Below are 26,781 nucleotides of genomic sequence, written 5' to 3'. Positions count from 1 at the left end.
CTGTGACGTGATCTCAGAACTACTGGTTATCAGAGGTTATTTGATCTAAGATTCATGACCCTTTTGCACTCTTATTTCATGGGTTAGACTTGTTGCAATTTTGTAGATTTACTGTGCTTTCTATTCTTACACCGAAAAATGATAATAAAAATACTTTTAAAAGTCTCATTGACAAGGCCCCACATATTGGAGGGACAGCATCCCTAAGCAACTAGATCAAAATCCATCATCCACAAGGACTCATGATTTTTAAGTCACTTTTTCAGTCCTAAGATTCTCCATGATGGGTGGGTAGATGAGGGTTTGCAGTCCAATGACCCATCCTCAGGAAAACCTTTCCTTTACAGATACTACAGGAACAGAACCATCACTACTCAGGCACGCTCTCAAGACTCATTTGTTCGCCACATGATCATAATCACATTCTTTTGTATTGCTGCCTCCTTTTCTCCCCCTTTTCTCCCCCTCTCCTCTGTGGTTCCCACCACCCACATCTTACTTCATCCACTTGCACATTCTGACGCGACTGGCTGGCCACATGGGCTTACTAAACCCAACCATTAAATCAATACGTATGTTTTGGGGAGGGGTTTACGTGGACCATATCCTATCCAATGCTATGAAAGGCCCAGCACTACCTGCCTCCTGCAACATGTTTTCTCTTTTTTTTTTAGATCCGCAATCACAAAGTGGATACAGAGGGACAAAGCATAAGAATGTCCCGTGCATTAACCAAGCATACATTATCTCAATGCGTAGTGTAGTCCACGTGTCAAGACCACTCCTGCAACATTTTAAGGGTGATTACGAATACAAGATTTTATGCACTGGCCGTAAAATGTCCCCAGCAGCTCAAAGATGCATATTTCTAAGGAGTTTTGCTGATCTGTAAGCATTACATTCCTGGAATGATAAAAAATGTGAACTGGAGCAAACTGAGATATTCTATCATAACATCTGGAACAGTTGTCAAAAAAGAAGTGTTTATATTTGGAGTACATGGGTGATAATTGACTTGTGGTCAAACATTTTCATAAAACACGTTTTTTGAATATTTATATTAGTTGATTTTCTTCTCCCCATAGAAAAGAACACATAATAAAATACAGCAGTGAAATATGGACACAACAGTGATCCGTTAGATAAAAAAGGTACTGTTCTACAGAGCGATGACATGCAGCATTTTAATGATAATAATTCTGTACCTTTCGAAACCCTGGAGTCCTGTTCATTCCAGACCCATGGATAAGCAGCGGATGGAAGAAAACAGTGTCGCCTTTCTCCATAACAAGATGAACCCTGGGAAGGCTTGGATCATAGTCACGCACGCCATGGTACAATGCATTCACACCACCCTAGGAAGTATAGGAGTATGTCAATATATATTTCATTACATTTCTTATATGGGCTTCGGCTGAAATAAATGTTGGCCTAGCATGAAGAGGAAGAGCAAAGGACAACATTTTAGTGAACTACTCCAGTGTTATTTTTAATTCTTGTTATATGCTATGTGGAATTGCTTAAGCAAGAGGATAGTACAGTTTACCATATCGAACACTGATGTGAAATCCACTAAGGCCATATTGATGGGCTAATTATTAACTTGCTGAAGTTACACCAGCCACATCAGGTGCAAATAGCATAATCGGGTGGTGGTAGGAGGGCAGGGAGGGGTTCTGGTTGCATGGCATTCCCAATATCTGAGATGTAAATATTCAATAGGCACAGTGCCAATAAGCACCCCTGCCGGTCCACAATGTGTAGAAATCCTGCCGGTAGTATCACCATTTGTGTTTAATCTCACTCTGTGTGTGTCCATGCGTAGATATAGTAAAATACTTAATAATACACCCGGTAAACCCCAATCAGGGAGTTTCTGCCAGAGAATAGTACAGTTTACTGCATCGAACGCAGATGTGAAATCCACAATTGCCATATTGATGGGTAAATTGGCTGTTTTAGTGGTTTTCAACTTCAGCAAGTTAATAATTAGCCCATTTAGTGAAGTGCTGATATTCTGATGAAATCCTGTCTAGTATTTAAGTGTCCGTCGAGGATCCGTCAATATAAATACTCCTCCCCCTCTCAAGGGCATTCTCTCCCACTTTCGGAATGTCCTCCTATCGTTCCATATACGTAGTAATGTCATGCACATAGTCTGCCTCTTCCACTGGTTCAGCTATATATGTCGCTGGGTTTACAATTCTGCACCTTACTACCTTTATCGTGGGATTCGAGAAAATTACCTCATAGCCTGATGATGTCCAAGTAGTCAACATGCTTTTGAGTTTTTCGAGGATTGCAAAGAGGGCATGCTCCACGTAAAGTGTGGTGCTGCACTGTCACGCCTGCAAGGCTGTCCAGAATGGCTTCATCTGCCTCTGCTCGATATCCCGTTCGGAAGAGGAGGCTTGTGCAGATTAGACAGCATTATGCAACCAGAACGGCTGCCAGACCCTTCTATTCACGTTATAGACTCTCTCTGAGATTTCCATGGAAATGACACTAGTTGCTTTCAGAAACTCGCATCTTACGTTGGTTTTGTCACATGAGGTTTTTGTCACGTGAGGTTTGGAGGTGTGTCTATTCCCATTTAAGGAATCTTGGGAAGTTGCCCAGTGCTTCTGAATAGTGTGTTTTTCACTCTGTTGAGGCGGGACAATTTGTAACAGTTTTGTCAACTTTCCTGAGCCGTTTCTATTTGGCAATTGGGGTTCTATTGATGCCATTCAACACCTTGCTGCTGTGCCTCCCTTCGTTTGGCACAGCTGATCCTTCCTCCATTGCACAGATCTCCGCAGCTCTTCCACATCCTGCTACTTGACCGCTGCCCACCTGTGGCGTACTTCAGTGGATCTTTCCAGCGCCGCATATATTTACGCGGCTCTTCAGCGTTCCGCTACTTGGCCGCCGCCCGTCTGTGGCCAACCATTCCTTCTGCCCGAGGCCGATTTCTGGCTCTGCTCGCCTGTGCCCCGTCCTTCAGCCGCACGAAGCACGCAGTTTCTTTGGCAACATTCCGTTGCCGGTCATCTGTCCTTGGTACAACTCCATTTCAGCAAACTCTTGCCAATCATTCACCACAGTTGCTAATTTCCTCCTAGCTCTACATGAAGGACGTTTCTCCGGCTATTGATCAACGCCAGCTTTAGTTCACTACTGCCTTATTACAACACGTGTTAATACCAATTAAGTTAACCCTTCTTTTTTTTTTATTTATTTTTATACGGTTTGTTCAACCTTTAAAAAACCCTTCAGTACTGGAATCCTGTAGCCTGGTCAAACTGCTTCCTTAACTACTGGAGACATTTTCTGTTTGAACAACTGGAACTATTGGAACTTTTCATTACTGGAAACTGCTTTTGCCTTCCAATATCATCCGTGCACTGAACTTTAAGATGCTTTCCTGCTTTAAGTGCACCTACACGACTCTAGTGCGTCCCTCATGCCGCCCGGGTTTAGTTCCTAACTAACCCCCATTCCTTTTTCGTTTCCTTGAAGTTTTCAGTTCTTCTCCTCCAGTTCTCCGAGCTTCAAGACTCAACTCTTCATCCTAAGGTAGGAGAAATTAAGAAATTCATCTACAGAACAGTTGGGGGGTGATTAAGTCATCTATTGTGATTTGGTTAGGTCAATACTCAATTCAGCCATCTTCTTTTAGGCGAGGAGATTCCATCCAGCTGAACAAGTCATCCAGCAGAATTAGCAGCACTACAACAATAGTAATAGGGAAAAACTACACCCTTCTCAGTGATTCACTGAATTAGCTTTAAGTTTTATCAGCTGGTGGGGTTGACGATTGTGAAGGTTTTATACCTTCAAGGGTGGTCATCATCTCAGGGCACTGCAACTTCATCCCAGACCTTTGCCAGTCCGGTAAGCTTTGTTTACTTTCTTAATTGAAGTTGCCTTCTTTGTGTCCTGCATAACATGCACCCCATTGTGATACTCGCTTACTTTTCTACTGCGAATTAAGCAGCAGCCAAAGCTTGTTCGCATGGGTAATGTCCCCTCATCGCTGGGTGTAAACACCCACTATAGTAAGCCATTTGCTTATGTTCTAAGGTTGTCTTCTGCGTGAGTAGCGCAGTCATCACTACTCTGTTGGAGTGCGAGAACAAATAACATTTGTCATGTAATCAGGAATCCCTAACACCGGAGCTGTGCATATTGCCTTCTTCAGCTCCTCAAATGCTTCAGTCATTTTGTGTGTCCATAATAGGTTACCATCCCCTCTCTGTGCCTCCCGGAGCCTACTTAATAGGGGTCTCGTGTACTATTTATTACATGTCTATAACGCGCATACAACCCGTAGGCATTTCGGTGCTGTTACAGGTACAAGACTACTAGTCAAGCTAGTGTCATACAGGCATAGTTTTGTCATACAAAACAAAGATAACATAGGTACAATAACCAAGTGGCTTTTATCATACATAAACGAGCAGTAGGGTGGTGGGACTGGAAACAATTCCTGGCGAGAGGCCGAGGGGGTTCGGGTTTAGATGAAAAGCTGAGTATTTAGTGCCTTACGGAAGATCCAATAGGATTTCTCTGCTCTCAGGGAGGGTGAGAGGTCGTGCCAGAGTTTGGCAGCAAGGCATGGAAAGCTGGAGCCTCCGGCTTTGCATCTCTTTACTTTGGGAACAGTTAGTTGATAAATGTAGGGGGTCCTAGTGGGTCTCGATGATTGGGCTTTGGCAATTCTTTTGGAGAGGTATGGTGGTGCTGTGTTGGAAAGGCACTTGTGGGCAATGGAGAGTGTTTTGAAAGTGATCCACTCCTGGATGATGAGCCAGTGTGCTTCTCTTCTAGAGACGGGCTCTCTTTTCAGGATATTCAGAACTGCTCTGAAGGCGTTATTCTGGATGACTTGGAGTTTATGGATATTTCTGGATGAGGTGCCATTGACTAGGACATTGCAATAACCGATCTTGGAGCCAATGATTTCACAGGCAATGGTTAGGCAGTTGTTTTTAGAGAGGAAGGGTCTGGCTGCATTGAGGACCTTGGTAGCATAGGCTGCTGAGGAGTCAATAGCGCTTACTTATCTAGTCATGGTGAGTAAGGCATCCAGGTAGACCCCTACATTTTGTACGGACTCTGAGACCGGAATTGAGCAATTGTCAATTTGGAAGGTAGCGTATTGATTGTTGAGGGTCTTTAGGCCGCTCTGTGGGCTCACAATTAAGATTTCTGTTTTGTCGCTGTTGAGACAAAGATGTTTGGCTGCCATCCAGGTCTGTATTGTGGAGTAGATTGTGTTAAGGGTGTTAGAGTCATCTGTGTAGTTGCCTAATAGAGGGATCAGGATTTGAGTGTCGTCGGCATAGTTAGTATACGCTATGCCGAGGGAGTCCAAGATGTGCAATAGGGGCATGGTAAAGATATTGTATAGTGTTGGGGCGATGCAGGATCATTGTGGCACACCAGGGGTGATAGGAGAGGCGTTAGCGATCTCTGAGAAAACCCCCATTACTCTTCCATTCAGGAAGGATGCTATCCAGGCAGTGGCTGAGGGTGAGAAATGAGCGTCAGTGGTGAGGTGGTGGCAGAGGATTTGGTGGTTGACCAGGTTCAATGCCGCAGATAGGTCTAGACGGAGGCGCAGCGCAGACTTGCCCTGGTCCCTAATCTCGTGTAGTTGATTTTTTAGGTCAAGCAGGGCAGATTTCCTACCGTGCCTTGGGCGGAAACTGGATTGACTTATCCCTAGGATTCGATTGTGTTCCAAGAACTGCTGAACTTTTAAGTAGGCTGCTCAGTCCTAGGGGAAAGGGGGGAGTGGTGATGGGCCTGTAGTTGGAAGGGATGGCTGGGTGTAGGGATATTTTTTTCACGAGAGGGAGAACCCATGCTTCTTTGAGGCTGCCGGGAACAGTACTTTGACCGAAGGAGGCATTTATGAGGGGGTTAGTAGGTCGGCACAATCTTTGATGAGGGATATAGGGCATATGTCGCCTTTGCATTTTGATGGTTTTAGGCTTTTAATCAATTTAGTGACTTCTGTTTCGGAGAGGTCTCTGAAGAAGAACTGAGTGGTGGAGTGAATGGGGACTATATTGAATTTTGCTTGTTGAGAAAGGATTTTCCTGTTCAAGGGGTCAATTTTGCCTAAGAGTGCTGCTTGGATGCTTGAGCGCCACGTCTTGTCTTAAGTGATGGTTGTGGGGGTACTGCTGGGGATTCAAATTCTCTGTAGATGGTAAAAAAATCTCTTTTGCGTCTGACTTGGCATTGCTGATTCTGGTGTTGAAGGAATTGGATTTTGCTGTGATTATGGCTGATTTGTAGTATTTGGAAATTTTTGAGTGGGGCAGATTATAAAAGAGAAATTAGGGGTCTGCGGCAGGGCTACAAGCATTGGTCAATGGGAAGAAAGATGCTGCGTCTCCAGCAGGATGGGTAACATATGTTGCAGTTGATAGGCAAAGGGGGCTCTAGAGACTTGTGGTCAGATATACATCAACTGGAGGGTAATTAAGATTGCAATGTAATCTGGTCTCGGAAGGAGCGTGGATTGAGTACCTGTCAAAGGTCTTTGAAAATTCCCTCAGGACCGCCTTCTTTCCCAATAGGGATGTAGTATGGAGTCTCTCTTTTGATGAACAGACTGTGGTAGATCTAATTATGAGCTGTTCGTCATCGAAAGCAGCTGGTCCTAACGGATTAACATACCAGGTTCTGAAAAATAATCCTCTTCTTTGGGAAAAGCTATTGCTGTGGTTATTTAGAAAGATTCTCGTGCAACAAAAGTTTCCTCTATCTTGGAAATCGGCAATAATCATTTCTTTGTTCAAGGGGGGCAATCGGTCGACACCAACGAACTATCGACCGATCACCCTCCTGGACATTGAAAGAAAGTTATTTATAAGAATCCTTTTGGGAGAGTTGGAGACGTGGATGAAGGAAGCAAACATCCTCTTTAAGTATCAGACAGGATTTATGAGGGGTCTCTCTGCGGCTTTAAATGTGGTGGCAATAAACATCTTAAGGGAAGAGCAACAGCTGTATCGGGCCTGGGTGGATTTCTAAAAAGCGTTTTTATCAAGTGGATAGAAATCGCTTATGGCTGAAACTTAGATACGTGGGGCATCCCAGAAGGGATTCTAGCAATGCTGGTTGAAATCCATAGAGACACCACAGTTAGAGTTTGTTTAGAGGAGGACGGGCATTTATCCCATTAAGGTGGAGAGAGGGGTTAGACGGGGCTGTCTAGGGGCTCTTTTCTTGTTTAATTTGTATCTGGCGGATGTGGAGGAATTTTTGAAGTCATCAGAGTTGGCCAGCCTCTCGATTAACGAAGCTAAGATCCACTGGCTGGCTACGCCGATGATCTTGTCCTGCTGGATAAGATACCAGTAGGGCTGCAGCGTCTCCTAATTAGTGTGAATTGCTATGCTGAGGAAAATGGTCTCACGTCAAACCCTAAAAAATCAAGAATCATAGTCTTCAGACATAGGAATAAAAGGATCACATACCCTGCATGGGTGATTGGAGGGCAGCCGAGTATAAGAGTTGAAGACCTGATCTATTTGGGCTACAAAGTCGATGCCTCGCCGACAATATGTAAGGTGGAGCAGGATGTTCATAATAAAATCATGCAGCTCATCCCACAGATGAAAAAAATCTTAGTAAAATATTGTGGATTCTCACTCATTCCATTTATCAAATATTATCAAGCAAAGGTGGTTCCGGTCGTTCTATATGGGTTGGAGGCAAAACCTCTTATGTGGAATGGTAATTGGCAAAGATGGGAGGGCTTTATCTGGAAGAATGTTCTTGGCCTCCCTCTGAGCCTTCCCATGCCATGCATGAGATTTGAATTGGGCCTGCGTTCACTCAAGGCCCAAGCAGGTTGGACATTGACCTCCCTCCTTCTGCTTATTGTTACGGCACAGGAGGGGACATTATATGCAGATATTAGAGCCCACCTGGAAAATTCCTGTTCCAAAATGCTTCTAATCCTGAAAGCTTGGGTAAAGGATGGGCTATCTAAAGCTGATATGGATATGAAAACCTTAATTGAGAACCCAATGAAGGTAAAAAAGGCGCGGGATGAAATAGACTGGATAGGTACAATAGATAATCTGCGTTCCATGGCCTGTACAAATCTATTCCTGAAAGTTGATAAAAAAGCAAGGGTACATGGCAAAATATCTGGTGAAATTTCCTGATTGGAAGATCAGGAAACATTTTCTTAGAGTACGCCTAAACATGGTCCATACTGGGGAGGTTCTTTCTAAAAGGGGAATGAGTGATACTGCTATCCTTCTTTGCAATGTCTGCAAATGTCCTGATGATCAATCTCTCGAACACTTGCTAATGGACTGTGAAGGTACGCAGCATGTAAGATCTCTGTTATTTGCTAGATTTGGATTTGGCTCTGAATCTTTTCTACCGGAGTTATGGGACAGACTGATTTCAGGGCATGACCAAGATCTTACAATTGCAACGGTCCAGGTCTTGGCAAGAAGCAATACAGTATTTTAATATTTAACTCTGGTTTGAGGTTCACTGAGTGTGAGGTTTTTTTCCCCCGATAATGGGCCGTTTGAGTTGGTCTTTTGACAGTGGTGAGGAGGGAGATTTAAGAAACGTATTACTTTGAGGGATAGTCTGGTGGTCTATCTTATGCATTTTTCGCCTCCTCAGTTTAGTTTCTTTTTGCTTTTTGCCTTGCATTTCTTCTCGTCTTCCTACTCGATTAACTCCTCAATTTTGTTTTTAAGATTATCTGGATATTAGTTCTTAGGAGTTATATCCTGAAATTTACCAATTGTATTTTCACTTTCCTGTTTTGCTTTCTCTCTTTCTTTTTTGAAGGTGAACAAGAATGTATTACTTTGTGTTTTATGAACTGCCATAATTGTATGATTGTGTCACTTTTCTTGTCCTTTTTGTAAAAGGGTATTAACCAAATACAAATAAAAAAAAAAGAATTTGTCTTTGGTGGTGAAGCCAGAAACAATGTAGCAAAAACCTTGGTCTCTGGAATGGCATAACACAAGGTATTTAAATTCTAAGTAGACCTTGCTGTTGAGATTTTACCAAGTGTCTAGAAGGTTTCTTAATTAGCTCTAGAGAGTCAGCAGAATGACAAAGGAAACAGTTTGAAGGAAACAAGGATATGGTCTAGTAGTTATAAGATAGAGTTTCGTTTTCCTGCATCAAGTGCATTGGGAAGTTCAGTGTAACCTATTTCTAGTCTGGAATGTTGCATGCCGGATAATTTTTACTAAGTATCCTTTTGGCCACACAGTCTTTTGTGCTTTAAAATACAATCTAATTTGTACAGTTATGCAGGACCTGTGCAAGATGTGTCAATTGCACATTTTGTAAGGGTGCAAAATGTATGTGGGTCATAAATTCACAAGCATGGCTTGCCTTTAGTATGTTCATTTTTCTTGGGAATTACAAACTACTAAAGCAACCTTCCGTGGACTAGATGTAAAGAACATGGCCAGTTTTTACTCTATTCCAGGTCTGCCCTGGATGGGACAGTCATGGAGTGTTGCAACCCAAATAACTCACTACGTTATATAACAACTTGCTGGAAACACGCTGGTCTGGTTTTCATTCAGGGTGCAGTACATAAGCCGCTACTCTACAGGTGCTGGACGACTCCTTGGGAGGAACCAATAATGTGTTGTTTCATCCTTTCTATATAATAGACATTAGGTTCTGAGTGATGGCAGCCAGAGCTCACTTTCCGCTCCTCCTTCCTTTGGTGTCTCAACAGGTTGTATTTTGTCACTGCTTGACGAATCCTCTGTACTGGATGGCACCTCGGTACAATGAAAACTGAAGGAAATACGGGGGTGGGGGAATAAAAGGCTTGACAAAGTAACAAGACAGAGGCAAAGAAATGAAGGAATGGGCATTTGGAAATTCAAAAGGGCCAATATGGTCTACGATAAAAGGCGTTATAATGAAACTGATAGGAGTGGAAAACGCACTGTGCTTTCTGTAACTTTGGTAAATACCCATTACTGTAATGACTACAATGAGAGAACACCTATCTCTTGAGTTTGCCGGGGAGGTCCTCTTCACAGGATCCAGTTACAGCATTGGAACCCACATATTCCATATAATGAGATATGGAACCTAAACACCAAGGTTACAGATTGATAAATTAACACTAGGCCTCACAATGTAAGCTTTGTATTTTGAACACCATCACAATAAGCATGTTCCACTTTGAGCCAGCAAGAATATACCTCCCACTCAGGGTAGTCGTGCTGTTTCAGGGAACTCTCGTGTGTTCCTGGAAGTACTACTAGACATCCATTGCTCCGATCGATCCTCTCCATTGCAGTCCAAGCACAAACAATCTTATCTGCGGGCCGGAATGGAAAGTAATGGAGGTCCTGATGCATTGGGTGACGAGACGTCTTTTTCCCTGAAACAACATCATCACAGGTGAAATGATGCCTTGAACCTTTGTACAGAACATTTATAAGTGCTTACAGGAAGGAAACAATGTCACACATTAAATGTCTGAGTTAAGTTTAAAAAAACAAAAACTATATCATACAAAATTTAGTCGCCTTCTATTGTCATGATCACAGTTTAAATATCTGTGCGCTCGTTCTATGCAAATGGTGGGTAAATCTCAAGAAAATATTCAGTCTAGGAGATTGAGGAAGACCTGCAGAGGAATATCTGCTCCATCTTGGATATCACTTCTCAATACGACTGCTTGGCTAACCCAAAAATGTTCCTGAAAATGAACCCTTCGAAGACTATCTGCTCTTCTCAAACTCGTTCCAACTATCCAGTCTCATTATCACTATATGATTCTCAATCTCTGATAGGTTACCTTATTGAAATGTATAGAGTGCAGTGTTTGCTGGTATAAAGCCGCCTGAGGTTAGTGTGTATGGCCCGATGAACAATTGCCATTGCGGTTTACAGAAATATACATCTCTACTTATTTTGTAACATTTTATGGCCTGTGATTGGTCACAAAATGTAAATGAAACATGTTCCAGAATGTCTAGGTCTGCGCAGAACTACATTTCTCAATGCATTGGACATACGTAGAGTACCATGCTTTCTTTTTGTTATGAAGGAAGAGTGAGTACCCCCCATACAGGGCTTTCTAGGCTACTTTACATCTGATCTACAATTTACCAGCAGCTAAGGAAGGCTGGTCAGCACTAGGGAGTTGTGAAATAAGCATCAAAGCTTAAATCAGTTGCCGGCCCAATAGGTTCTGTACACTCTGTAATTTCACCAAGTAGTCCATATATGTAAAGCTAGTCTCCACTTGCACTCAACTCGACTAAGAAAACATTGGTGCATTCACTAGAGACAGGTGCTGAGGAAATCTTAAGTAGAGGGAACATCTTTTTCAATAGTCATCGATCTAAGCAAGCCAGCTTAGATGTAGCATTAACCTGTTTTTATAGTCTACCATATGTGGGCCACCCAGTACATCAGCAAAAATCATTAGTAACATGTTTGCCATTCAACTCTATTGGAAGCAATTTTATTCCTAGTTGTTTGTTGTGGCGAGGAGTTGCCAGACCCCCCCTCAAATTTTATGTGAGGCACCAGGGACTGGGCTGGTCCGACCTCTAAACAATGTGCATCCCTATGGTGGACTGCCGTCCCTGCAAGCATGTAGAGGTAACAAGCGGGTGACTTCCCCTCCCAACCCACCACCCCCGACCCTCCTCTGAGCAATTCAAGTTGCATGGAACTACATCTTCCAGGGCCGGGCAGGAACAGCGAGCAACAAAAGATCTGGAGAAGCTGGTATATGCCAACCAAGTGTTGAGAGGCAGGTGAAACCGTCACTCATAGGGCCGGCCCCTCCCCAGCCTCTATATCATAGGAACGAAAGGAGTGCATCATTTATGGCATCTGCCCCTTCACCGCCGCCATACCGCAAGTACAAGAGAAGCTATTCACTAAAGCAGCTGTACCGACCTTATCCCGTAGCGATCGAAGAAGAGATGGATTTGTAAACTCTAGCACACATGAACATGCTGTAACCAAAGATAACGAGAGCAAGAGACATCACAGCTGACATACATAGACGCACTAGACACGAAGCAGATATGCACTCACCAAGAAGATACACCGACACAAGGTCAAACTTGCATTTACACATGAAGAATGTTACCTGCACCAATAGACACTATAAAACATATAATAATCAATGTATACGCTGAAACTAAACGCAAATGAGGTATACGCAAAGCTGATTAATGTAGAAATGCAACAGTAACGAGTGGCTATTTTGGATAAAATGGACGGCGCAGCCACGTTCGATTGACTGGGAAGCATCGAAGAAACCTCAAAGCTGCAGGGAGGTTACACTCACTGAATCATCTTAAAATACAGATCCGAGCAGGTCAGACAGTAGCTGGACAACTCCTGCCAAGGTTATAGTGGAAAAGGTTTGGACTAGCACTGAGGAGAACAGAAGAAAATTCCCAAGAATAAGACACATTTCTCTTAGATTAAGTAAAGAAACAAACAGCCCTTGAAAACCAGGTGCTCATTAATTGAGGCTTAATATTGGAAGAAAGGTAGCTCGAACAAGTCTCCAGTGGCCAGGAAGGGTAAGGACATCTGTATTAATATGGACTAAATCCTAGTAAAAGTCGAGCAGAATAATTCACAACGTGGTCTCCTCAGACGGGACTTATAATTGGAGAACAGTGGCTATTCATTAACTCCAGATACAGATAGACTGAGGCCTTCACTCCCCTCAAGTTCTCAGAACAAAGATGCCGGACAAAGACAAGTTCAAAGCTAAAGTCCTGGCTTGTGGCCTAGGAAATCCGTGCTGGTGTCTTATTAATTGTGAAAAGTAGCACCTTGATGCCGCTCCGCCTACTACTATAGTTGCTCATGACCTGCCAAGTAGTCAAGGTTTTAAAGTAGTCACTTTAGGGATGATCTCAGGTGGAGCCATCAGATAAAGCAGAACCAATGAGGAAACCAACACATACATTGCATATATAGAGGATTCCCCTAGCCAATCCAACCTTCCTGTAGATTTTCTTTGTAACCAAAATTGTAATGAGATGTCAGTTGTGACGTATTTTGTATTCTTAAATTGTTGTCAGGTTCGAGAGCGTGGAAACATCTGTTATTTACTGCTGTCCCTGTTTTATCTGTATTGTTAATAAAAAACCGGCCTTTGTCAATTACCTTGACTCTTCAGTTTTTGGGCACGGGATTTCTCGGCCTGTCCGTTCCGCTCAGGACTGGGGATTTCTACCCCTCCATTACATATGGTAGTGGCTTGGATGGTTGGCCAGAGCCCTCAGATTGTCAAGTCTTCCCACTGCGAGCCAGAGGACTGCGGAGTGACCCATGGAAAAATTGTGTGTGAACTGAGACGCTAGTTGGGAGCCCCCTTGGAGAAAATCTTGCCCGATCCTTGCAGGGCAAGGGCGTAGTGGCCGAATGACGGAGGATCGAGATCAAATGCCTCGGCTGATCCGCAGATTTAAGTATAGAGCATCGAATTGACAAACGAAGGTGGAAGGGATTTATTTGGTATAATGTTGGGGAAGAGTGATAAAGGATTTATTTATGAAAGTATATCTGTAACCAGGGTGATGGAAGGGGGGGCATTAAACCTCGGGACGAGGCACTAAGTTATTAAGTAGTAAAGAGATTTCCTGCGATAAGGTCAAAGAAGAGTATGCCATGCCCCGGTTGGGGTCGTTTTAAGAGAAAAGAGGATACCTTGTCAGAAAGGACAAGAAGATGGCCATAGGGGTTTTGTCTTGTTGTGTTATATTGAGGGTGCACCCATGTGTGTAGTAATTGTTGGCCCCAGCGGGAAGGTGAGAGAAGTGGTTAAAAACAGAAAAACAAGGCTAGAGCATGTGGAGCTTTGGTCTGGACTCAAAGGGCGGACTCCTGAGCGTGGGTGGCGTTTGTGGTGCTTACCCAAATAGTTGGTGTTGTGACCAAGAGGCTTGGGAAAAGGCGTAGAAAGTGTTGCAAATAAAGGAAAGTATTGTTGATAGGAGATTGTGAAGGAAGAGTGAAAAGATAGCAGGTTTGAACGGTTATTAAGGTCCGGTAAGTATCAGCAACCAGGAGCTTGACGTGCCATCATGGGAGACACTCCCCCTATGCATATCCCTGGCGAGATGCAAAAGTAAAATCTGCAAATAGAATGCTGAGTGGGTGTGGGGCACAGCGGGCAAAATGTTTATGGCTTGGCCCCAGGAGGGAACTCTTTCAAAATCAGTGCTGCAACACATGATGACATTTTTACATGCTGCATATAAGGTAAAGAAGCTGCAAGAGAGATTAGCCATTTCAGAGTTATGGAAGATGTTTGGGGACGTGGTGGAGGATAAATCACAGAGTGGATGCTTAATCAGCAAGAAGGAGAGGGCTCGGCTCCTCCTCGTCCTCCCCAGAGCATCGATCCACCAGATGAAGGACAGGGATTCTACCCATTGAAATAATTAAAAGCAGTGGCAGGGTATACCAACGCTGTATATGCGCCCCCCGCTTACAGTAGTGAAGATGCTACAAATTGAGCCAAGTTAAATAATCAAACACCAGTGTCTGTAACGCTGCGAGCTGCAGGTGAATCTAACAGATTGAAGAAGAGTTACAAAAACAGAAAGGTAGACAGTGACAAGGAAGAGACGGTGACCCCCCCCCCAAATGAGTGGTTAGGAGGACAAATATTGCTTAAATTAGACGGAAAGAACATGGACACTAAAGACAGAGAAAGGGAAGTTAAAGAGAGACTGGAAGAGGCACGACAGAAATAAGGAGGGAGGAGGAAGAAAGCGAATGGGATAAAATAATGGAGGAAGAGAGACGGAAAGAAAATGAAACAAAAAGAAAAAGGAGACGAAACGACAGGAAGAAATTAGAAGGGAGCTAGAAGAGAAAGGGAAAGAGTGAGAAAACACAGACAGAAAGGGAAAGGCAAATGGAAAAGAGAGCGAGGTCAATGGAAGAAGAAGGGGACAGATGGCACTGAGGCGAGAGAAATGCGAAAAGAGGTTCAAAGGATTGTCAAGGATCACATACTTCGGGGGAAGGAGAAAAGTGAAGAACAAGAGCAGGAAAGGAGCTTGAAAACGCGCTTTAGAGGAGATCATGAAAAATCATACTCCCCCAGATGAAGATGTGTGAGCAGCAATACGAAAAAGGTTCAGTAACCTGTATAGAAGGAGGGACAGTGGTGTCATCCTTAAGGTCAAAAGGATTGTAGTAGGGTCCCCACAGAGAGGAGAACCAAGCTTATTGGAAAAAGCTTTGAAGGGGTTGTACGGAACAAGCCCTCTAAAACGATTAGATTTCGAGGACAGAGAAGATGAATGAAGTGATAAATTGTGGGACAATGTTTTCAGATGAGGAAAAATATGAAAGTAAAAATGAGGAAGGGGAGGGAGCCGCGCAAGGCACCTCCATGGCGTAAGCCCAGAGAAAGAGATAGTGGTCTGATGGGGAAGAACTAGAAGGGGAAAAGCCTGAACCTGTGTCAGACCCCAAATGTCCAAAAGGACGATCATAGAGTTTGGAGGAGACATCCCCATATGCCAACAGGTTAAGAATATTACCAGGATGAAAGAAAGTGGGCATGAAAGACTACTTTACAAAAATACAAAGGCGCAAATGGTCTTGAACCTAATGCAGGCTTAACGCAATTCCCATTGCTAGAGAAGGGGGGGGCGGATGACTGCAATGTATACCATGGCCATAAATGAACAAAGATAATTTGAGGTGTAAATTGCCAACTTTGACATCGGGAGGGAAAATGGATTAATGAATTAGAGAGACTGACAGCAGGAATGCCGTTAGCAGTGGGCGACATAACAAGTTTGCTCACTGCCACCACTGGTGAGTGTAAGGAACTCATGGTGGGAACAGTAAAGACAGACACAAGTGATCACAGTTCAAGGGTGTTTATTGAACTTTATAATGGGTGAGATATAAACGCCTTATCTAAACCTAATTCTAAGATGGGAGCAAGCTACGACCATCAAATAATAATAAGGCAGTCCTAGTGGTGTCTTGTCAAATAAAAAGGGCCTATACTTAAAAAAAAAAACTATTGCCAGTCCTTACCACTAAGTTACAAATAGAGTGTGGGATAATGTGCACCTGAAAAGAAAGAAGTGTTCCCAAAATGATAAGTCAGGATGGTATGTCTGGGTCTCTCTTCCTCACGTTTTAGGCATGGGACAAGGTGGGACCTCTGAGCACAGCACACTCCTGGGCCTCTCTAGCAAGAGGTTACAGTTGCATTCAACGATACCAGGACCTTCAGAGGTCTCTGTTTCCTACAAAGTTTCTTGCCTTAGAAGGCCTGCTGCACCAAAACAACAAACAAACAAAAGTTCCTTAGGTAATCTTGCACCTTGGCCGATTGCTCTGCGCCACTTGGATCTCCCTCTGCCGGGCTCGGATCCTTCTTGCAACTTCGGCCTCCCTTCGTCGGGTTCACTACAGCCTTTCGAATGCAGCTTGCAATATGCACATTTCTTTTAAACACCTTCCCACTGGGGACTGCCATCGACCGGGTTCACATTTCCTAATTTCACAGTTCAATTTAGTTTTAACACAATGCAAGATTGATTCTCCTTAGCTATCCCATTGGCATTCCTGCGTCGGGTTCATATAGCCATCTTTAACACAGTTCATGCTTTTGCTCACACACACTTATCAGAAAGCGGGGGTTCCCTTCCCCTAGCTTTCTTTCAGAAATGGGTCAGAGTCTTTCGATTGTACAAGGGATATGACATGACCCTTGAATGGCCACTCTGGCACCTCACGCCACCCTCTCCTAGAGCCTTCTAGTACTTTCAGTTTCAAAACAGGTCCCGTTCAGAGTCTTTCGAATGAGCGCCCCACGTGGTGCCAGACCCCTCTGCACCTGGACCTTAACTGGCTTTCTTTAAAGTTAATAAACACACAAGTTCTTTGTTAATCAGTTGCTTGCATTCATACTATGCTGCCAATTGCAACCTTGGGCTCCAAACAGTTCAGTTCGCTATCAGCTTTTCCTGACTCAGTGGCTGTGCGGCACCCATTGACTTGCCTTGCCTCTGCAGTCCAGGACAGTGTCACAGAAGCCAGCGTGCCTCCCTGCTTGGGTTATCGATGCAGGAGGCCCCCATGCACCGTTGACATCAGCTGCTCCACACGTCAGCTGTTAATTCTGGTCTTATGTTTCCTCTTTCAGAGACTTTGCAGGTCTGGGTCAAAAGGGGGCAAGGGCATTTGCCTCCTTGTTGTCCTTTCAGGTCTTGCTGCCTTTCAGCTCTGTTTGAACTGCTGTCCTGGAATAGCTGCTTCCTCGTTGAGGTTGGCCTTGCTCGTAGTGTGCTCTGCCTTTTATCCCCGTGGGGAAGGTAAAGGGCTGTCAAGTGTGTGCCGCTATAGTCAATTGCCTGACCCTGCCTTGGGACATATCAGGTAAATGGCTCTGGTGTTAGCCAGTTGTCCCCAGGAAGGCAGGGGGGGGTAGAGCTTCTAAGTATCCTACAGGGTAGGATGGGGAAAAGGTGTTACAAGGAAGGGGGTACCGCGTCTCAAACATTGGTATCCCACTTCCTCTCCCCCGAAGACCCCTACAGGTGATCCTCCCCCGCTGGTCCACCCCCCCCCCCCAGAACTGGATCCAATAGCGATGGCCGTGGATGACAAATCTCCAGGGATCTGCGGGTGAGACACCTTCAGGTTTCTCACAGGAGAGAGCTGACTACATATGGAAACAAGAGGGGTATCCTGGGGTGACCGCTCAGAACACGGCTCATGATGGAGCCCCATTTAACAATTGCTGGGCAGATGTATGGAGGGCGCTCAGAGCGCAATAGTCCGATATGTCGGATATGATTGCGATTATGAAGCACAAGATGCATGTTGATGAAGATACAGTTGCTTATATTGAAGAGATTCAAGAGCGATGGCATCTTGGCACAAAACTATAGCTATTTTGATCATATATTGTGTCAGGCGTTACCCAAGCCAGTGCAGAGGCAATTGAAAAAACTTGTGGAAATGGAAGCGAAACCATGGCCAGAGATTCAATTGGCTACAGTTCACCATTGTCGATTATTGCAAGAGAAGAAAGAAGCTTTAGGAAAGAAAGCTAGAAGAAGCAAAGTTAGTTCAGCAAAAACTCATTTTCGGGGAAGGAGCAGTGTTGACAAGTGGAGAGGGAGTGGTTACACACGACACACAGGAGATACAGCCAATAGCTGCAGGGAATTTTGCAGGAAGGGGATAATATAATGATTGGCCACGAGGAAGAGGGGTTACACTAAAAGGAACAGGGGTTGGATTTCAAGCTCCACAAGGAGGAAGGTTTAATAGGGGCAGCCCAAATTTGGAGGACCCCCTCAGCAATGTTGGACATGTGGGAAAATGGGTCACATCGCTCGAGCATGCAGAAGCAGGGGGGGATGCAACAGAACTGGCAAGACTCAAGAGAAGGGACGGCATATCCTCCACCATACAGTGCAGAGCCACCCAAATATTATGGCCAGCATCACACACAGCATTAGAGACATTCACCACAAATTCAACTTGTACAAGCACCGATGCAAGCATAGTAAGCCCCCATACAGACACAGCAAACACAGATGCAACCGCAAGCACCAATACAACAGAATACCATGGCAACATGAAATGCAAAAGCAGGAGCACAACACCTACACCCAGAATAGGGAGTGTGGCCATAGTGGGAGGGAACCCTTTCACTGGGACAGGGATGAACCTATACCCACAATAGGACAGCCCACACACTGACTTCATGTGTTCAATTCTATCTGTTACACCAGAGGAACCATGGGTTAGAGTGACCATATGTGGCAAAACATTTCCCTTCCTTGTAGATAAAGGGGCAACCAGGTCCTGTGTTATGGAAGTACCCAATGTCGGGCATTGCCATGAATGCACAAGGTTTCTCTGGGGCTACAAATGTGGTTCCTTTTACTGATGATGATGATTTGCCTATCACCATAGGCGAACATGACCTTTTCATGGCACTATTATAGACCTGCACGACGCCAGTCAACATACTGGGGAGGGATATGAGCAAGCTTAATATGACCATATCATTTACTGACGAGGGGATAGTGCACTCCATGGATTAATTATATGAATGCACAAAAAGTTATATTAGCGTCTTTTGGCCAGAAACCACAGCGGGCGTGCCCATGGATCCCGAAGTATTTCAGTATGGGGTACAACTCTTACTAGCATGACTTCCTGGGATAAGGGGCAAAATATATCGGCTACCTGCAGAATTTGTATTCAGGCCAGAAGTTCCCATGGATGAGGAGGAAGGACAGGTGTTCCAACTAGAATTAGAAGCAGTTATAGTGAGAGAAGAGAGTGTGATTATTCACAGGAGACTGATGACGAAAGGGAAAGCATGGCATTCAGTGACGGCTCTAGATGAAGGACACAGATTGACTGATTTGACAGATGAAGAGTTGTTCAGAGATGATAATCAGATAATGAGGTGGTGTTCTTTATAAGCCTCACGTATTGGGTGATAATTTAGAGCAGGGAAGTGCCACAGAGAATGGCATTGATAAAAAAGACACTTTTTTTTATAGAAGCTTTGGCACAGGTACTTTGTACTCTGTGGACCAGCAGGCTCTATGACATTGACCTGCTGAAAGGAGTAGGTGCAGTTAAAATCAAATTGAAGCCAGGAGCAATCTTGCCAAGAGTAAAGAAATATCCTATGTCAAAAAACGCAGATGAGGGTATTTGAGACAATGTTCGCGTTAGTGCAACAGGGATACTAATGCAATCAGAGTCCCTATGTAACACAGGGGTGTAGCCAGTGAAGAAAAGAAGAAATTGTGGATATTTATTCAGAACCTGCGCCCCAAGCAGAATTTCCATTGGTCTAGAATACAGCCACAATATTGTGCAACATACCATCCAAAGCCAAATATTTTACAGTGATTGATTTAAAGAATACGCTCTTTTCAATCCCCCTCCATGAAGAGTCACAAGGCCTAACTTCGCTTTCATATAGAACCCAGAGGTGGAACAAATTGTTTGCACCAAGGGTACTGTGAGTCCCCATCAATATTCAACAGGGTCCTCCAGATGGACCTGGGACACATACACCTTGACAGTACAGTGATTCAATATGTAAATTACATTTTGTTTTGGAGACAAACAAAAGAACAGTGCAGAAAAGACTCAATACAGTTGATGACAGTCTTGTAAGACAAATGGTATATAGTAGGCAAAGGGAAATTACAGTATTGCCAGGAGGAGGTCTTGTACATCGGACAGTTGATATCTCAAGAGGCCAGGAAAGTGACCCCTGAAAGAGCAGAAGCGATCATGAAAACACCTCAACCAAAAACAATGGGGAGATGCAACAATTTCTGGGCCTTTGCAATTACTGCAGGGCATGTGCCTTTGACTACAGTACGTACGTCAGACCCCTTTTAAAAGGACTCAAAGAAGCCCAGAAACATGACAGTTACAGACTGGACAGGTAAAATGACAGAAGCATTCAATAAATTAAGAGGCGATATGTACAGCACCCGTTCTAGGGATCCCTGATTACAAGGCTCAATTTTTCTTATTCTCCCATTCAAATGGGGTAATAATGACAACGGTGCTCACACAGAAGACTACCCTAGGATAGAAACCACTAGCGTTTTACAGCGGGATCCTAGTTCCGGTGATGAGGGGCCATTATCCCTGTGAACAATCGGCCAGTATCACAATGGGCTATGAAGTAACGTTATACGTGGAGCATGCCCTGTTCGCCATTCTTGAGAAGCCCAAAAGCATATTGACCATACAGAGAGCATCTGTGTACCAGGTGATTATCATAAACCCAGCAAGCAAGATTGTCAGATGTAAAGTAGTGAATCCAGCAGCGTTTAAATAGCAGAGCCAGTAGAGGAAGGAGAGAACGTGCATTACTGCACGAAGTACACTGAAAGTTGACGATATACCCCGTTAGAGAAAATGCTCCCTGTAACGGAAAGTGGGGGGGGGAATGATCCTCTTCATTGACAGTTCATCATCGATTGAGACCAGAATTCAGGGAAGAGACACACGGGGACCGCAGGGGTAAAAGGCAACTTTGAAGTAGTGGCGAGTGCAAGATTGCCTTTAAATTTCTCAGCGCAAGCAGCAGAATTAGTAGTGCTTATTATTATTGGAACGCATGAAGATTAGGAGATCACAGTGTATTCCGACCCCACCTATGTGACGACAACAGTACACACAGGTCTGTCACTTTGGAAGAGGCAGGGCTTCCTACGTGCAAATGGCACGCCAGTGCACCATTATTGGACAGGCTCAGAGACTCACTACAGCGCCTCCCATCGGCAATACAAAATGTTTGTACATGTCCCATGCGAACATTTCCATTACATATCACACCCCACCAGACCCCCATTTCCCTACTTACCTTTCCTTCAGATGCGCTGTGTCCCTGTGGCGCCGGTTCCCTTTCACTTCCGTGATCGGGAACCGGCGCCGCAAGGTCCGTTTCTTTTCTTTTTTTTAAACATTTGCTTGGGTGAGCTGCGGGGTGTCCCCCACAACCCCTGCCTACTATACTGTAAACTATAGTGAGCCGGGTGTTGCAGGGCACCCCCCTTGCAGCCCCTGGCTTTTTTTGTTCTTTTTTTTTGTTCTGGCGGCGGGTTGTGGGAGGGGGTGTCCCCTGCAACCGCCGCCAACTATAGTGAACGGGGGTGTAGCATGGACATTCCCCCTGCCCCCACCCAGCCTTTTTAAAAAAAAAATGTTTTCATACCGACTCCACCAAAACACCTAAACACATACCACGAAACTTTCAAACTTTTGGTAGTTGGAACTTTTCGTGGTGTGTTTTAGGTCTTTTGGTGGGTTTGGTAATTTATATTCTGACATTTCGTCCTATTCCTAATGAGCTCATGAGGAAAGTGCTAATAATGTCTTTAAAGCAATAAGCAAATCACCTTACAAAATTCGAACTTCCTTGCCACTATTGGTGGCAAAAGTACCCGCCAAACCCACAGGCAAAGAGGCTAAAAGAAGGAAAGCAACAGGGAGCGAGACTCCAACACTCCCAGAGGTAGCAGACATGCCTATAAACTCTCCCTTGATTCAAGATGACCTTTTGACGAATGAAAGAGTAGCTTGAGAGTGGACAAGTTTTGTAAAGCCAAGGCAAAAGCCATCTACACCATATGTCGCCGGAGGAGGTAACTACGAGGAGTGTGCACCTTTATTCCTGTACTAACGAACTGGAAGGCTGCAAACAAAGGCCCTACATCAGCAACCCAAAAGGTACGAGTGCAGAAACCCTAGTAGGTGGTTAAGAATAACACCTGAAAAGGACCCTAATGCAAGAGGGAGAGAAATACCAATCCCTCAGAGCAGTTGAGAAACTCTGTCCTTGGTGGATCTATGGTAAAGCAGAGGTACGTGAGGGACCAGTTGTGAAGAGAAGTGCCAAGTGGGGTCTGTTGTGACGCTCAGGTCCTTGAGAGATCCACTATGAAAGTAAGGTCCTTGAGGGATCAGTTGTGAAGATGAGGTCAAGGAGTGACCAATTGTTAAACATTTTGAAGCAGATGTCAACGTGGGACCCTTCATGAAGTCCATGTTCAGGAAGAGTCTGTTGTGAAACTCTGGTCCAAAGACAGATCTATAGAAGCCAGAGATCCTGGTGGAAGAGTACAGGAACCTGGGAAAACACTGGTCAAAGAGTGACAAAGGGTGAATGTTTTTTTAAAACACTTTATTTATTCATTCATAGTCACAAATTTCAAGTACATTGCCAACAGTATCATTCGTATAATTGCTTCAGGCGAATCTGCTTTTAAAAACATCTGTCAGCACGTCATAGCGCTATCGTGAGTAGGAGTTTATTTAATAAAGCCCAAACTTTTAACCATAACTCTTCCAACCCCTCCCCCCGCCCTCCCTCACCCCAACACATATGGCTTAGTCATATTAGTCTGGGTGTGGAACCCTGTTCGTCCTTTTCCACGGGTTTGGCGTCTCGCCCGCCCTTTCCTCTTGTTCAGCAGACATGAATGTTCCTCAATGATGTTGTCTTATGCAAGCGCCCTTCCCTGTCCTTTACATAATCATGAAAGGGGCACCATACTGACAAACATTTCTGATACGTCCCCTCTTTCAAGGCGCTTACTTTCTCCATGGCCAGTACTCCCCAGATTTTGACCCACCACCACACTATTATAGGACGTTCCTCCGTTTTTCACCCTTGCGCCAACGTCATTCTCGCTGCCATTAACAGGCGAGTAGTGAGGGTGGCATTGTTGCCGGTTGCTGCATACACCCCTTCCACTTCTGCACCCAATAGTATCCCCTTTGGATCATTTTGCAATTGTGCCCCTGTGATCTCTTTTATATGCCCTAGAACTTCCTTCCAAATATAATGGCCTTGGGGCACAACCAACACATATGATATAGATCCCCCTTCCTTCCACATTGTCTCCAGCATAGGGGGGAATAGTTTGGATTCATTCTGTGCGGCCTATGGGGAGGAAGGTACTCTCTGTAATAGATTGTATATGCCGTTTCCTTAATAGCTGTGTTTCTAGAAGCTTTGTGTGCTCTCCTCTAGATCTGCCCCCATTCTTCCTCCGTGATAGGCACTCCAAGGTCTTTTCCCCAATTATCCTTATACACAAGCTTGTCTCCCATTTGTGCTGTATCTAGCAACCTATACAACCTTTCTAATGCCCTTGATGTCATGCCCTCCTGCAGGGTCAGTTCTATTCCCAATGGAGTTCTTGTGCCTGCCTCTGTGACCACCTTCTGGGATATCCAGTGCCTTATCTGTATGTATTTAAACCTTTCCCTATCCTCAATACCACATTTCTGTTTACATTCTTCAAAAAGAAGGGGGGTGTCACCCTGGAAGAATTGCTTTAAATGAAGATTCTCCATCTGTGTCCAGTTGTCCCAAAATTTCTTCTGCCGACCCGGGGTGAAATCTGCATTATGGGCCATTGGGGTGTACGGCCCTAATCCCTGTGATATCTTTTGTCTTCCCAGTGCTTGGTCCCGTCCCCGCAGCAACACTTTGGTAGCTTCTAGCAATTGCCCTTCTGCCCCTCGGGCCGTTGCTCTCAGGGCATGTAGCATTCTCAATGGGATGGATGTGACCCCTTGTTCGATGCCCCACCAATCCCTTGGTTTATCATGCCGTGCCCATTTCAGCATTGGTGCCATTTGTGCTGCTAGGATAGATCTTTCAACATCTGGCACTCCCAGACCCCCCCAACAGCGTTGGTTGCATTAGGACATTCCTTTGTATTCTTGATCTCTTTCCATGCCACACAAAAGGTAATTATTTCTTTTTGTAGTGTTTTGCTCATTCGGAGGAGTATGTCTATCGGTAGCGAGCCCACTATGTATAGTAATCACGGGAGCAATGTCATTTTGATGGCCGCAATTCGTGCAAACCACGATAGTTCCTGGGCATCCCATCCGGGCAAATCCTCTTTCAGTTGTTTCCACAGCCGGACTATATTTGCCCCATATAGCCCTTTGTATTCCCTCCTTACATTTATACCCAGATATTCTATGCTCTCTTCTTCCCATACCAGGGGGAACTGTACACCCAACTTATCTATCTATCCCCTCGGTTATGGTCAATGCCTTTGATTTGGTGTAGTTTATGGAGAATCCCGAGACCGTGGCAAACTCCTGCAGCTTCTCCATTACCCTAGGCAGTGTAGCCGTTGCGTTTCCCCATGTATAGCAAAAAGTCATCGGCATATAGCACCACCATATGTGTCTCCTTCCCGCAAGTCACACCTGCAATTTCCTGATCTTGGCTGATTGCCTCCGCCAAGGGTTCCATGGCTACGGCAAAGATTAGGGGGGACAAGGGGCATCCCTGGCGTGTGCCTCTCCGTATTCTAATCCGTGCAGAGGTTTGTCCATTGACCACAAAATGTGTGGTTGGTATTTGGAAATTCGCCATGACCATCCCAGTGAATTCGGGTCCAATTCCGAATTTTTCAAGGACCACCCAGAGGTATCCCCAGTCCAAGCTATAGAGAACCGCTGCCCCGACCTGGTCCCCAAGTCTCTTATGTCAGTGGCCCTTCGTATGTTGTCCTGTGTATGCCTCCCTATTATAAAGCCTGCTTGGTCCTCATGGATTATCCCGGGTAAAACCTTAATTAGTCTTGCTGCCAGCACTTTAGCATAGAGTTTAGCATCAGTGTTGAACAGAGAAATGGGGAGATGGCTGGCACATTCTGTGGGGTCTTTCTCAGGTTTGTGCATTAGGATTTTGGTGGATTTCCCCATGTCCTCAGTGATCTTACCTTTCTCCCTTATGTGGTTAAAAAGCCTTGTTAGTAGGCCTAGTAATTGAGATCGGAACGTTTAATAGTAGCCATTACCTAACCCATCCGGGCCCGGTGTCTTGTTGCAAGGACGTTATGGCATCATGGACTTCTTGTGCCGTTATGAAGCCTTCTAGGGTGTCTCTACCCTCTTTTGTTATTTGGGGTAATTGTACTGTTGACAGCCATCTTATTTGCTGCTGTGTTCAGGCCCTCCTGCGTCTTCGTGAAACCTCTCCATTATTTCCAATTTCTCCTCTTCCGCTACACATAATTCGCCCTGTTCATTTTTAAGCTGGGCAATGTAATTGTGGTATCTTAGTTTGGCAGCTAGAAATCGATTGGCTCTCCCGCCCCCGGTGTAATACACCTGTTTGACGTTTAATAATGTCTGTGCCGAGCGGTCTGCAGCATGTGCTTCCAGTTGGGCTCTAGCTTTTCGGAGTGCTCTTAGCAACTTTTGCGTTTGCTGCCCTTTGTGTTGCGCTTCCCTTTCCTTGAGCTCTGCCTCAAGCTTCTTTGTAATAAGCCCTCTTTCCCTCACGTATGCTGTAGCCTGTGATATGATTTCACCCCGGACCACCGCTTTCCCTGCATACCACACTATTATCCAATCTGTTTCCCCATTGTCGTTGTCAGTAAAGCAGTTATTTATAGTTATCTCCATGAGTTCTCTGGTGCATGGTTAGAGAGGCATTTAACCCCTGTGTGTACCTTTCTTACTTGAGGGACCAGCGTGGGCGAAACCAGGATCATGTCTATTCTTGAGTAGCCTTTGTGTACTGCTGAATAGTGGATAAATTCCCTCTCATGCTCGTGAAAGAATCTCCATGTTTATATTACCCCAGGTCCCTAAAAAATGTCCCCAATGCCTTTCTGTTTTTCCCATTCGTGGTGGTGAGCCGGAAGTGTTTTGTCCAGTGCAGGATCCATTCCGCAATTGAAATATCTGCCTATGACAATCTGTCCTTCGCACCACCCAACCAGTATCTGCAATAGGTCCTGTTTCTCATTGGGGGCATATATTGCAATCAATGTGTATAGTCGGCCCTCTATTGTACCCTTAAGCACCAGGTATCTGCCTTCAGTATCCTAATACAGATATTGTTTTTGGAAGTTCAAATTGGCGCACAATATTTCCCACTTGTAGCATAGTACTGTTTTGGGAACGCTTTATGTATTGTCCTCCATTCGTCTTTGGGAAGGAGGTGTGTCTCTTGCAAGAACACTATCGATGCCTGGAGCTCCCTTACTCTCTGTATTATGGAGAGACGTTTAGCCGGTGAATTTAGGCCTTGTACATTCAGGGTTATAATGCTCAATTCAGCCGTCACCGGTGACTTTGAATTTGCCCTTGACCGTACTTTGCCTTCTTCTCCTTCCTTTATCCACACCCCTCCTGCACGTTAAGCCATACTCCCAACTTTCCCTGAATCTCTGGACCCCAACTTCCCCTCCACTTCCACCC

At 44.7% G+C, this 26,781-nt stretch overlaps 1 protein-coding gene across 2 annotated transcripts in view; it reads right to left on the bottom strand.

Annotated features, from left to right (window-relative positions):
• Positions 1-26,781, bottom strand: part of LOC138513217 (phytanoyl-CoA dioxygenase, peroxisomal-like) — a 157,797-nt gene that overhangs the window by 45,812 nt on the left and 85,204 nt on the right. For both annotated transcript variants that reach the window (XM_069627871.1, XM_069627872.1), the window contains 2 exons: positions 10,218-10,399; positions 1,206-1,355 (listed from right to left, as the gene is read on the bottom strand). In XM_069627871.1, the coding sequence (XP_069483972.1) occupies positions 1,206-1,355; positions 10,218-10,399 (332 nt within the window). The remainder of the gene's footprint in view (positions 1-1,205; positions 1,356-10,217; positions 10,400-26,781) is intronic.

The sequence above is a fragment of the Ambystoma mexicanum genome, chromosome 12 (assembly GCF_040938575.1).
Source record: "Ambystoma mexicanum isolate Mex_15411 chromosome 12, UKY_AmexF1_1, whole genome shotgun sequence".
Taxonomy (NCBI): domain Eukaryota; kingdom Metazoa; phylum Chordata; class Amphibia; order Caudata; family Ambystomatidae; genus Ambystoma; species Ambystoma mexicanum.
This window is presented reverse-complemented; position numbering and strand designations above follow the sequence as displayed.